General features: G+C 42.2%; 2 protein-coding genes across 4 annotated transcripts in view; one reads left to right on the top strand and one right to left on the bottom strand.

The window, feature by feature from the left end:
- ATIC (5-aminoimidazole-4-carboxamide ribonucleotide formyltransferase/IMP cyclohydrolase) overlaps positions 1 to 13,606 on the bottom strand; it is a 51,060-nt gene that overhangs the window by 6,406 nt on the left and 31,048 nt on the right. For all 3 annotated transcript variants that reach the window (XM_061607712.1, XM_061607713.1, XM_061607714.1), the window contains exons 11-13: positions 11,511 to 11,600; positions 8,720 to 8,848; positions 7,408 to 7,500 (exon numbers count right to left, since the gene is read on the bottom strand). In XM_061607712.1, coding sequence (XP_061463696.1) covers positions 7,408 to 7,500; positions 8,720 to 8,848; positions 11,511 to 11,600 — 312 coding nt within the window. The remainder of the gene's footprint in view (positions 1 to 7,407; positions 7,501 to 8,719; positions 8,849 to 11,510; positions 11,601 to 13,606) is intronic.
- LOC133376174 (cytochrome c oxidase assembly protein COX19-like) lies at positions 1,461 to 1,847 on the top strand. The gene has a single exon (XM_061607715.1). The coding sequence runs from the start codon at positions 1,461 to 1,463 to the stop codon at positions 1,740 to 1,742; it is 282 nt and encodes a 93-aa protein (XP_061463699.1). The 3' UTR covers positions 1,743 to 1,847.

Below are 13,606 nucleotides of genomic sequence, written 5' to 3'. Positions count from 1 at the left end.
CAAGCAAAATTAGAACTCTCACTCTCTCTCTTGGGAACTTCCAGCTACTATATGGCTTGCAGTACCACTCTAGAACTAAACATTTCCTGAGCATGCCAATTTAGATGTTCCCCTGAGATATAAAGCCCATTTGGACATGCACAATCACCCATTAAGACAACAGTCAATGATTCCTAACTAAATATTTGAATTGCTCATATTGGGAAGTGCTGCATTACTGGGCAGTATAAATGCTTTGTCTAAACGCTTTGATCTGTTAATAGCTGCTCGTTCATGGTTTGTAGTTACTGAGTGACGAACAATGATATATGTAGATGCTTCACATCCAAGCAAAGTGCATTTAGAATTCCATGTGAACCTATATACTTAATGATCCCACTATGCTCTCAATACAAAAAATGCAAATTACAACACAACATTCCCTTAAACCTGGAGAAAGGTATAGCATGTAGTGGGGTAATCCTAAATATATCACCCAAATGGTGTTTATTGTAAAATCCAATTGACCCTTTTTTTACAATCCAACAATGGGAACGTAATTCTTTAAAAATAAATAAATGGAGCCAAAATATACAGTTAGGGGTTTACTGCAGTGGCAATCTCCTTAATCTGGTGTGATTAAATAGAAGAACTTGATTGCAGCTGAGGTAAAGAATAACTGTTGGCCTTTTATTTGAGAGTGAAGGCAGATTTGAGAGTTTCTGGAAGTTGTCAAAATGTGTGACTTAAGAGACGTGTATTTGTAAGGCTATAAGGGCTGTTTATTCTTTGCAGTAAAGGAAGCCCACATTCTCTGCCAATCAGTCAAGCTCAGAATAAATGGTGCAAAGTACTTCCCCTGATTGGGGAAGAAGGGAAATATTTTAGCAAGAACTATGGAGAGGGAGAGAGGTGTGTGCACGTACGCACGTGCCACAGCAGAAGACAAAGGCCTACACCACTTCATGTGAACTCCCACTTAGAAGCCTGATGAAATGCTTCCACACACAGAAAAATCCACAATACACAGAAAGCTAGCAGTTCAAGGAGAAAAGCTGTAGCCTGGATCACATTCACAGTCCGGCCAAGAAGAGGGAGACTGTCAATGCGCCAAACCAGCAAAGAGCAGAGAGTAGAGAATATGAGCAATTTTTATTACAGCCCAATGCATTTCAGGTGGTGGCACAACCCTTTGTCAAGTGCAATCTTGCACAAATAAGTGGAAAGAACTTCAAAACTAAAGGACACCTTTATCAGCATCAAGCAAGCCACACAGGGGAGAAACCATTTAAATGCATGGAGTGTGGAACTAACTTCAGGACTAGAAGAAGCCTTTATAAACATGATGGTTTATATCACAGTGAGAAGAAACCACACCAATCTCCATTCTCCAGTGAAACACCCATGAATTGCACTCTAGTAGAGCAACATGCATGGTTTGCTAAGAGGCACAGCGGCTACCAGGGGAGAGGATCTTCGCCATGTCTACGGCTATGAACTTCGGGACTAAAAGCTTCAAGCCGAGGCCACCAGACAAAGGCTCTTTCCCTTTGGATCATTTCGGTGAATGTACAGCATTCAAAGAAAAATTCATGAAGTGTCTGAAGGAAAATAGGTTTGAGAATGCTTTGTGCAGACAGGAATCAAAAGAATATTTAGAATGCAGAATGGAGAGGCAACTTATGTCCAAAGAACCGCTGGAAAAGTTGGGATTTAAAGACCTAACAGAAGAGAAATCAGAAACCCAACCTAAGACATTGTAATGAAGAGAAAGGAAAAGGGAGAAAATCCTGACCATCTCTTATGGAAAGCAGCAAATCTTCAGTAGTACATATTGTGCATTGTATATTTCAAATGTGATTGCAACATGAAGTGCGCCTTCAAAGAAGATGCTGTAACTGTTGGCCAAATAGAAGAGTTACAGTGCAAACCTATATGCTGTCTACTCAACAATAAGTCTCATTGAGTTTAATGGGGCTTACTCTCAAATAAGGGGATAGGATTACTGCAATCCTATCACCAATTTATTGGGAGTAGGCCCCAGTGAACTCAGTGAGAAGTACTTCTGAGTAGACATGTGCTGATACAAAACAAGCCTCCCCTCTGAATAATGAAGTTTTGTAGGAGATACAGTAAATGGTTTTCTTTAGGGGTTTGGGGTGTTAATGGTTACTTTTTTGTTTTTAAATAATTGTTTTATTATGTTCATAATGTTGAAAAGTTGTTTTTGGTTATTATATTTATGTCACTGTTTTATTATTTTTTGTTATTAGGAAATTGTTTTTGCAATTGTTTTTGACATGTATTTTTGTTCACCTTGTTGTAAGCCGCCTTGAGCACAATTTTATGTGGAAAGGCGGCATACAAATAAAATGAAAAAAAAAAAAAAAAAAAAAGCTGGTTTCTCATCAATATAACAAAACTATGGATGGAATAGAAATTCCTCATATTCTCTACTCTCTGCTGTTTGCTGGCTTTGCACCTTGAGAATCTTCCTCTTCTTGGCTGAACTGGATCACATTCACCCATACATTTATTCCACTATTATTCCACTTCAGACAGTCAGGGTTTCCCACACAGAATCCTGGGAAGTGTAGTTTGTGCAGGGTGCTGTAAGGTGTTAGGAGACCCCTATTCCCCTCATATAGGCACAATTCCCAGAGTTCTGAAAATTCCCTTCTGCCAGTGGGAGGAGCCTCCAGCAAAAAATGCTCCCCCCGCCTCCTATGGCAGCTTCCACTAGATCAAAGGCTTTCCTGTGAATGACACATTTTGGGGTGTGTTTTTTGCTTTAACTTATTAAATGTCTCTATTCCAAGTAACTAAATTTGAGCATTCTCTCTTAGCAATTCCTAATTAAGGGGGAAAGTAGTAAATCCTGTCAGTCCTGAAGATAACAACCATGGAAGCCCTCAATATTCAGTGTTAGAACTTGCACAATACTGAAACGCATCACAAGGAGGGTGGTGGGGATCACAGCATATCCACTGCTATCACATAAACGTAGGCTGAGAACCAGCCACATAAAGGGACCTTTAACATTCACCGGAGATTTGTCATGGTTTTCAATGGCTTGTGAATGGTGCTAAAAGCTACTGAACGGAACATTTCTAACAGCCGATAGTATACTAACCAAGTACAGGGTATCTGAAGTAACCAACGGAGAGATGTTGTTGCAGATTTAAAGTACTTATTTATATCAAAAAGGATCTCAGTGTATTCTCGCTAACTCTCTTGGAACATTTTCAGAGACTGCAGAAGAATGCTCCCCTCATGAGCATAAACTGAAATGACTGTATAAACAGCTTCATCATTTAGCTGGAGAAGAAACAGATCAGAATACCAAATTATTCCACAGGCTCTTTTCCTTGTTTTTCAGCTCAACCTAGACACCGAATAGCACCCTGAGTACATAAACAAATCACAGGATGAAGTGAATTAAGAGACTCTGGACACACAGAAAAAGGCTCATGTTATAACAAGTTCTGAAAACTTCTAGCATTAAAAAAACGGGGGGAAAGAAATCCAACATCCAGGGAAATATGGGCACAGCTCAAACTTTACCATACACAAACAGAATAAAAATGTCTTTCGCCCCAATAACAAACTGGAGTCATGCTTTTACTTGAACCTGACTGGAGCCTCTGACTTTCACAGCATCCCAGATGGTACATTTATTACTACAATGCTCTACAACAGAAAATGCAACTCTCTCTGCAAACTCTGGAGGATGATCAGACAGCTGTTGTACAGGAAACATCAAGGAAAGAGAGAAAGTTAAGATGCTCAATACTTTTCTTGAACGTGAGAACAAAAATACTTTCTAAGTAGACCGGTCCTATTTTGTGACACTTGTGGGAAAAATACGGCCTTAGAATGAGCTACCAGATCAACAGCTGCACAGCTATACCCCCCAAGGCTTCTTTGAGTACTTTAAATGGAGAACCAATACGATCAACATTAAAAATCACGCCAATGGTACCAGACGCAGTTCACTGGGCAGGATGGATCCACTATGCCAGCTTCCCACATAGGATGCTGTTGCTTGCCAGGAGGCACAGGATGGTGGGGAAGTGAAGTGCACTTTGCACGGCCCCAACTTCCTCACTTCTCCCGGTATGCAAGAGTGCCCTGCCAGCCATGAAGCTAGTGTAGTGGCTTCACCACACCTGCTGAGCCACTTCTGAACATTACCGTCCCATACATGCCTGCTTAGAAATAAATTCCACTGAGCTCAATGGGTCTTACTCCCAGGTAAGTGGGTGTGGGATTATGGCCTTAGGCTTCCATTCTAGGCACACTTACTTGTGGGTAAGGCCCATTATATAAATGATATACATCATTGTTTCCAAGCAGATCTGCACAGGCTCAGGATCTGCATGGCTTGTCTCTCTTCACATCATTTTTGTATCATTCTAAACTTTTTCTGAATAGTTGTCAAAAAATGAGGCAAGTCCCCCATGTTGTATTTTTGACATATTGGTTGAAGTTGCTATTTGAGCAAATGAAATGGCAAGTATAGAAAAGAGAATTTTACCTCAGGAATGGGAGGCAAGATGTGCCAGGTTCACACATTAACACTAAAGCCATGATTACCACCAGCCAAGGTTTGAAGTCAACAACAAACCATGGCTTACTAAACAATGTTATGTGCAAGCAAGACCATGGAGAGGAGAGGAGGTAAACCATAAGCTATGTGAACTAACCCTTGGCAATGTTAGCAATGGTATCTGAGGAAGAAGAGGATCAGAAGAGCTTCACGGCAGTACAAGTTGGAGCCTGAAAAACCACATGAGGTTCCGGGTTGCAGCCTGTAGTGGCATTTGCTAGGCAAACTGGGAGTGTAAAAGAGCCCTGCTCCAGAGCGTGGCTTGGGACAAAACAGCTTTGAAGACAATATCACTAATGAAATGGGGGGCTCCGACCTCTCTGGTCAAAGGATTTCCCAAGATGCCTGCATAAGCAGGAAGAGCAAAGGCCTGGGGAAAAGCAATAATTAATGACTGCAGCAAGAACTCTCGATGAGAAATGCAGGAGACTTCAGAGTCCGTAGTGGTTTTAGGATCTAGCGTTTGGTTCTATCACTGCCACATTCTGACCAAAACAAAATACTCTTCAGTTCCTTATGGCAGAGAGACAGCCCTGTACCTTTGGAACAGCTAGCAACAACTTTAAGGGCAATTTCATGTGTGAGAAAAGATGCTTCTGCTTAACCAACAGATGGCTGGGAGTTTTTAAGATGTCTGTAAATGCCCCTCTCACTTTCAAAAGCAACAAGGATCTCAAGTTCCTAACAGGTGGTGCTGGTGGAGTTTACTAAATGTTTTCATTCTTCACACACAGGAGCAGACACTTGAGCTTTCCAACAAGACATCTAGCAGCCATACTCCAAATGCAAAACACCTCCCGAAGCAGGCTTCCCACATCTGGATCCATTTTACAAACAAGCTGTGGTAAGGGAGCCACTGAGGCTCTTGGGAGGAGAAAAGACAAGCTCAGGCTTGAGGGGAACACACATGGGTAAATTAGGTGTGCCCAAATGAGGAATGCCTGCCTTCCCTGGCCCTGCAATGTGGAGTAGGCAGAAAATGCCTCCCTGCATACAAGCAACAGCTCACTAATTCCCGCCTTTCCCCACTCTCAGAAGAGCCTGTGGGGTGTAGCAGATACTGGATGAGGGCAGAGAAGACCCATGTTCAAAACCCTTGCTCAGCCATGCCACTTACAATCTCTCATCTTAGAAGGTTATAGTGTTGATAAAACATGGGAATCACATGTGCCACTCTGGACTCCTTTGGACAGGGGGTTGTCAACCTGGCACTCGCAAAAACCTTCTTTGGTGCACCTTGAATGAACCATAATCCCCAGATTACGAGCTTTTTTTTTTTAAGTTTCAAACATTTTTAGAACCTGAAATATGAGACAAAACATACAGATGCCATTTTTGTGAGGAATTAGCCTGCACCACCCATGCGTAAGAGAAGATATACGCTTGGGAGAGAGGGGAAGAGATGTACACGGCATGTGTGTGTGAGGTATGAATATGTGGTCTGAGAGAGCGAGAGATGCGCTTCGGCAGAGAGAGAGAGAGATGTGTATGTGTAGTGTGAATGAGTGAATGAGCTGCATGTGTATCTGTGGTTTGAATGTGTGTGGTTGTGCCACCCTTTAAGTATTTTTTTCTGGTACTGGGGAATGCTCCCTCTTATTAAACAGCTTTGTTGTGCGTTTGTGTGAAATCAATACTGTGTGATTTCCACAATCAAGATCAACAGGACATAGCTGACTTCCCATGGCAAGTATGATTTTGCCTGGGGGGGTGGAGGGAAGCAACAGTGACTATACTCTCTCTAATTTGCCTCCAGAGCAGCCATGTTGTGTTATGCCATGCCCTTGTGGCAGCCATTTTCTGACTGGTGCCCACACCCTTTCACAAGATCCGAAATACGCCTTCTAGGCCAGAAAGGTAGCTGACCCCTGCTTCAGGAGAAAGGTGAAATAAAAGTAAGTTTTATTATCATTATTATTATTAGTCTCTGTCCTTGCAAAGCAACCTAAAGCGACTTGCAGCAATAAGACTGATCTAACACATCCACTGCCACACCTGCAGATGTAAAGGAGAAGTCCCCTGTTCGCTACAAGATTCCTCTTCACTTCCTCACTAGTAGCACTTTAAAGGTAGGCAGGGAAATATACTGACGTTCATGGCCTAGTGGTGGCTTGGCCATGCTGCACTACACAGTAGTCTTGTTGCAAATGCAGGAGAACTTTCAGTCAGAAGCTTGTTCCCAGCAAGCTCAACAGTCTTTAAAAAAACGAACAGCCATGCAACAGAAGTCAGGATCCCGAATACAGATGGTAGCTCAAATCGTCACTCAGAATTGAGGCTAAGTTCAGAATAGGAAAAGGTCTAGTGTGCACTCGAAAAGTACAGACACTCCAGCAAGATGTGTTTAACAGCGGAGGGAACTCTAACAAGGCATGTGTGTAGGTGGGAGCACTCTTAAGTCTGAAGAGAAGGTGGAGATGGCAATGCCGAGTGGGAAAGAGAGGCTGAAAAACTCTGCACACGCACAGAGATTCTGGATGAAGACATCCTAAGTGTGGTGTAAATGGTTTGAAAACACGTTCACTGCATTCCGAGGCAGAGAACATGCATTCAGCTACACTTTCAGTGGCTGCCCATCTTCACCCTCTGTGCTGCTGGCATCAGCATAGTGAACGTACAAGGGAAATCTTGGAGTCTATGAGTCAAGGAACACAGAAAGAGGTGGAAAGGGACCTGCAGGGGAAGCATTTCACATATCAATTGGAAATTAGCAAAACGTTGGGCTGCAGTGCACGGATGTCTCAAAGCAGCCCGTTATAAAAGCTGACACTGGCCAGAAAGTACAGAGGGATGTTCTCTTGAATATTCCCAAACATTACCTGTCCATTCTTGGCATAACAAACAGAATTAGACTGGGTATATTTGACAGCAATGCTGGCAACAATCAGATCTCGGATTGCTGGCTCGGGCAGCTGAAACAAGAAAGAGGTGAGCATGAAGGTGCCTCTTACAGTAACTGTGATTTCATAACATCTGCAAAGCCAAAAGAAAACAAAAAACCCTCCCTAAACAACATTTCCCAATATATAAAAGATTGGGCAATTTCCTTAATAGCTGTTGTAAGCCTTTACTCTAACCACTCCACAAACCAGTATCTTCTACAACATGAGAGGTTAGTCGACTGCTGAATTAAAATGAAATACAACAGTTTCTTGCTAGAAGTATCTCTGAAGCTTCCAAACAGCAGTCAGATACTTTTTAAAAAAGCTTACCAATATCTTATTATTTTGGGAGTGGAGGGAATTCATTTCAACTGTATGCTCCTCATTTTCAGGGAGTGTACACGCATTTAGCAAGGTCTTTAAATATAGTTTGGGATATGCAGGCAGCCGTGTTTAAATCCCAGGAAAGTTCTTTTACAGAGTATTTTCTCAGGCCAAGGAAGCTGTCTCCATTAGAGACCAAGGTATCTTCTTCAGCACTGCCTGTTTATCTCCTGATGGCACCAACTGTTTCCTGCAGCCTCTTTCCTCAGCCCAGTGATGGAGACTAATAGGTGCGCTGAAATGAGAGGACACCCCAAGGATCTACTTGACAGCAGGGTTTTCCCAGGCCACGTGGTTATAATAGCTCCACAAGTGACTTCAGATTTCTCTGGGGTAATTCCATCCTTAGGTAATAGCGAACATGGACATTTCAGCTACTGACACCACCGCATAAGCATAATGCTAACTAATTGCAAGCTTGACTTCACCATGCTTTTTTCCCCTCCCTAAAAGCTTCTTGGTGAATGTCCCTTGAGCAAGAAGTGTTCGATACAGCCATACACTGATCTGAAATGGTACTACGTCAGTGGGGCTTCATATATGCCTTTGGTGAAAATGGCAGGGGTTTCAATGGAATTCTGGACTTGCTCAATGGGGAGGGGTAATTGCCTTTGGAGAGGGCTGGTGTTTGGATGCAAGTGTTCAGTCTGATGCTTCGGATCCAGATCCTTTCATCTCAAGAAACAACAGTACTGAATACGAGACGTTTACATGCAAAGCATGAGCCCTGCTACTGAATTATAACCCTTCCCTCATTCCAATAAGGCTGGCTCATTAAATGGGTCTGTAAATAGCACTAATTTCCTTTCCTGACAGCAGCACCGCCAATCAGCTCTGTTATCAAAACATCCTTTTCTTCACTTACATTTTTACTTTTAGTAACAATGCTTTTGAACAGCGATCGGTCAATCATGCTATCATTCCTCTTCTGCATTAGATATAATCCAAAGAGAGTGCGGATTTCATTCTCATCTGGCTCATAAGCTGGGTCCATCTAAAAAGCAAGATGATGTTTTAATGCCATGCCAGCTAAGACCGTTTCTCTCATTGCTTTGGGTTAAAGTAGTATTCCCAACCCTCAAACACACACACACACACACACACTTTTAAAAGCAGAGGAGCGGGCAAAAGGTTTACCAGAGATGGGCAGCTTCCATGAATCCAAGTAAAATGTGGTCCAGAATTTGAACTGTAGCCCTTATAAATGCCAAACTAAACTTCAAAACATGCAATCAGCCCCTACTGAAAGCATATATACAGTGGCTTGCAAAAGTAATCAGACCACTGACCAATGCTTTCATATTACTGAATTACAAATACTACATTGTAATTTCGTTCCATATGATATTTTATTTTGCAACACTGAAATTCAAAATCAATTATTGTAAGGTGACACTGGTTTTATGTTGGGAAATGTTTGTAAGACACATAAAAAACTGAAACATATTGCTTGCATAAGTATGCAACCCCTGTGCTGTGGAAACTCCCAGTTTAAACAGACGAAAGAAATTGCCTTATTGAGGACACAATTACCTTACCATTGGCCTCCACCTCTGAACTATTAAAGTTGCTGTCAAGTTGTCAGGATAAAAACCCCACTGTTGAAGGATCATTGGTCAGGCTGTGAATCTGAAGAAAAATGAAGACCAAAGAGCATTCTACAGAAGTGAGAGATAATATAATTCAAATGCATAGATTAGGAAAAGAGTACAAAATAATATCCAAGAGTTTGGATATCCCAGCGAGCACAGTTGGATCAATAATCAGGAAGTGGAAGCGCATCACACCTCGTAGGCACTGCCAAGAAAAGGCCATCCCTCAAAACTCAGTGCTCAAACAAGGAGGAGATTTGTGAGAGAAGCCACAGAGAGGTCAACAACCACTGAAAGAACTACAGAGTTCAGTGGCTGGGAGTGGAGTAATGGTGCCCCAGTCAACCATATAAAGAGCCTGTATGGGAGGGTGGCAAGAAAGAAGCCATTACTCAAAAAGTACCATCTGAAAGCATGTCTGGAGTTCGCCAGAAACCATGAGAGTGCCCCAGCTGTGATGTGGGAAAAGGTTTTGAGATGAGACCAAGATAGAGCTTTTTAGCCAAAGCTCAAAGTGCTATGTGTGGCACAAACCTAACACTGCCCATGCCTCACCATCCCTACAATCAAGTATGGTGGTGGCAGCATCATGCTGTGGGGATGCTTCTCATCAGCAGAGACTGGGCATCTTGTTAAAATCGAAGGAAGAATGGATGAAGCAAAATACACAGAAATACTGCAAGAGTACCTGCTTCAGTCCATTCAAAAACTGAAGCTTGGGAGGAAATTAACTTTTCAGCAGGACAATGATCCCAAGCACAAGGCCAAAGCAACATTGGAGTGGCTCAAGAACAAAAAGGTGAATGTCCTATAGTGGCGCAGTGAATGTCCTGATCTCAATTCCATTGAGAACCTGTGGTACTCTTTGAAAATTGCAGTCCACAAGCGACATCCAACCAACTTGAATGACCTGGAGTAAATCTGCCAAGAAGAATGGGCCAAAATCCCTCCGTCCCCGTGTGCAAAGCTGGTACATACCTACCCCAAAAGACTTAAAGCAGTTATTGCAGCGAAAGATGGCTCTACCAAATATTAATGTGTGGGGTTGAATACTCATGCAAGCAACATGTTTTTGTTTTTTATGTTTCTTACCAACGTTTCCCAACATAAAACCAATGTCACCTTATAATAATTGATTTTGAGTTTCAGTGTTTCAAAATAAAATATCATACAGAACAAAATTACAACATAACATTTGTAATTCAGTAATATGAGAGCACTGGACAGGGGTCTGATTAATTTTGCAAGGCACTGTATATTGAGGCTGCTTGGAGTTTTATTCACCTTACATGATTACCAGCCTACGTCTCAAAAATCTTAATCTGACTAAGGCTGCAATCCTAAACACACTTTATTAGGGTGTAAGCCCCACTGAACAGACTGGGATTTTTACTTCTGAGTAAAGGAGTGTTGAGTTACTCTGCACAGCACACAAATTGAGAGGATTTGTACAAAATAGCAATATTAGCACTATTTTATTTCTTGCAGAAATTGAGTGCAAAATCTGACTCATTCTATGAACAACCAAAAATGAACAAACCAGTTTACGTATTACTTTCCCAAAATGTAAAACCATGGAAGTGGATCAAGGTGAGAGCACAAGCAAGATACAAGGAGTCAGCTGAAAGGACAATTAAGCAAGCAAGTGTTCTGGGACTCAATAGGTGTACAGAGACAGAGAAATATCGACTGGGAATAGGGGTGTGTAAAATGTCCATTTATTCCGGATACGTGATGCTCCCTCCCTCCAAGATCTTACAAGGTTTCTGGGAAATAACATGGTGATGAGGAATTGCTCACTGGAGGACGCAGTTGTTTAATCTTTGCCCAACTTGCAGGGCCCAGAACAGATTTAAGGGGTGGAGAAATCCTAGCGCTAACAGAACAACTGCCTTAGCACTACACTGAATACAAACCTAGGTCTCAAGATGTGGTGGTGCACATCTTTATTCACTGTTGCTTAAGTAAATTGAGGGAGAGAGCAGGGAAGCCAGGAAACGGTTGGAAAAAGTTGGGGAGAAGATCAATCATCCTCAAATACCTTGAAGCATTTCAAACTCTAACCTGCAATACACAGTAGCTTCCATTTTTCTTTTTGGATAGGATTTTGAGAGCTTCTTCATCATACCCTGGAGCCACAACTCCATCAGATACCTGCAAGCACAAGAAATATTACGCTACCCAAACATGTCAGTATCTTACATACTGACAGCAAGCTCAGTTCTGAGCACCAAACCTAATGCAACGAATATGGTTCCATCCACAAACAAGAGGGAGGAACCAACATGCTTGAGGGGACCTCAAAGCCTGTGGAAGTACCTAAAAAAACAATTGGGGGGAAAAACCCTTAAGGGAGGGACCCCCCCAAACCGCCCACCAGTGGCCTCCGAATCCTGGCTGACTGTTAGAGGGCAAAGGAACAGAAAACAGAACTCAATATCCTGGAAGAGGGCATGGCTGCTGACTGGCTGGCTCCCTGAAGAGGAGCCCTCCATAATGCAACTTTTTGTTGTACGTCCCACTGGCAATCACAGAAGCCCAAATCCAAGTAGAATACCTCCCCCTGCAGGAGGCACAGAAGCCTAGTTCTGTCTGAGGTAGGAAACCTACGCCTGAGCAGAGCAAGAATCATGGATTTGCTCAACTGCCCCCCTTAGAAAAAGGAAACAAAAATGTAAAACGAAAGCTCAGCCGGAGTGAGAGAAAACCCTTTGGGATTTCCAGCCTATATAGCAACCTGTCAAATAGTCTTGTTGTTGTTATGTGCCTTCAAGTCGATTACAACTTATGGCGACCCTATGAATCAGCGACCTCCAGTAGCACCTGTCATGAACTACCCTGCTCAGATCTTATAAGTTCAGGTCTGTGGCTTCCTTTATGGAATCAGTCCATCTCTTGTTTGGCCTTCCTCTTCTTCTACTCCCTGCAATTTTCCCAGCATTATTGTCTTTTCTAGTGAATCACGTCTTCTCATTATGTGTCCAAAGTATGATAACCTCAGTTTCATCATTTTAGCTTCTAGTGACAATTCTGGTTTAATTTGTTCTAACACCCAATTATTTGTCTTCGCAGTCCATGGTATGCACAAAGCTCTCCTCCAGCACCACATTTCAAATGAGTTGATTTTTCTCTTATCCGCCTTTTTCACTGTCCAACTTTCACATTCATGCATAGAGATCGGGAATACCATGGTCTGAATGATCCTGACTTTAGTGTTCAGTGATACATCTTTGCATTTGAGGACCTTTTCTAGTTCTCTCACAGCTGCCCTTCCAGTCCTAGCCGCCTACTGATTTCTTGACTATTGTCTCCAGTTTGGTTAATGACTGTGCCGAGGTATTGATAATCCTTGACAAGTTCAATGTCCTCATTGTCAACTTTAAAGTTACATAAATCTTCTGTTCTCATTACTTTAGTCTTTTTGACGTTCAGCTGTAGTCCTGCTTTTGTGCTTTCCTCTTTAACTTTCATCAGCATTCGTTTCAAATCATTACTGGTTTCTGCTAGTAGTATGGTATCATTTGCATAAATTATTGATATTTCTCCCTCCGGTTTTCCCACCTCCTTCATCTTGGTCCAATCCTGCTTTCCATATGATATGTTCTGCATATAGATTAAACAAATAGGGTGATAAAATACACCCCTGTCTCACACCCTTTCCGACGGGGAACCAATCGGTTTCTCCATATTCTGTCCTTACAGTAGCCTCTTGTCCAGAGTATAGGTTGCGCATCGGGACAATCAGATGCTGTGGCACCCCCACTTCTTTTAAAGCATTCCATAGTTTTTCATGATCTACACAGTCAAAGGCTTTGCTGTAATCTATAAAGCACAGGGTGATTTTCTTCTGAAATTCCTTGGTCCGTTCCATTATCCAACGTATGTTTGCGATACGATCTCTGGTGCCTCTTCTCTTTCTAAATCCAGCTTGGACGTCTGGCATTTCTCGCTCCATATATGGCAAGAGCCTTTGTTGCAGAATCTTGAGCATTACTTTACTTGCATTATTAAGGCAATAGTTCGATAATTGCTCCATTCTCTGGGATCCCCTTTCTTTGGAAGTGGGATATATATTGAACGCTTCCAGTCTGTGGGCCATTGTTTAGTTTTCCATATTTCTTGACAAATTCTTGTCAAAATTTGGACAGATTCGGTCTCAG

Source organism: Rhineura floridana, chromosome 2 (genome assembly GCF_030035675.1).
Source record: "Rhineura floridana isolate rRhiFlo1 chromosome 2, rRhiFlo1.hap2, whole genome shotgun sequence".
NCBI lineage: Eukaryota > Metazoa > Chordata > Lepidosauria > Squamata > Rhineuridae > Rhineura > Rhineura floridana.
Note: the sequence above shows the minus strand (reverse complement) of the source record. Positions and strands in the feature narration are given on the sequence as shown.

Coding starts and splice junctions, on each gene's coding strand:
- LOC133376174 (XM_061607715.1), top strand. CDS start 1,461: ATGTCTACGGCTATGAACTTCGGGACTAAAAGCTTCAAGCCGAGGCCA.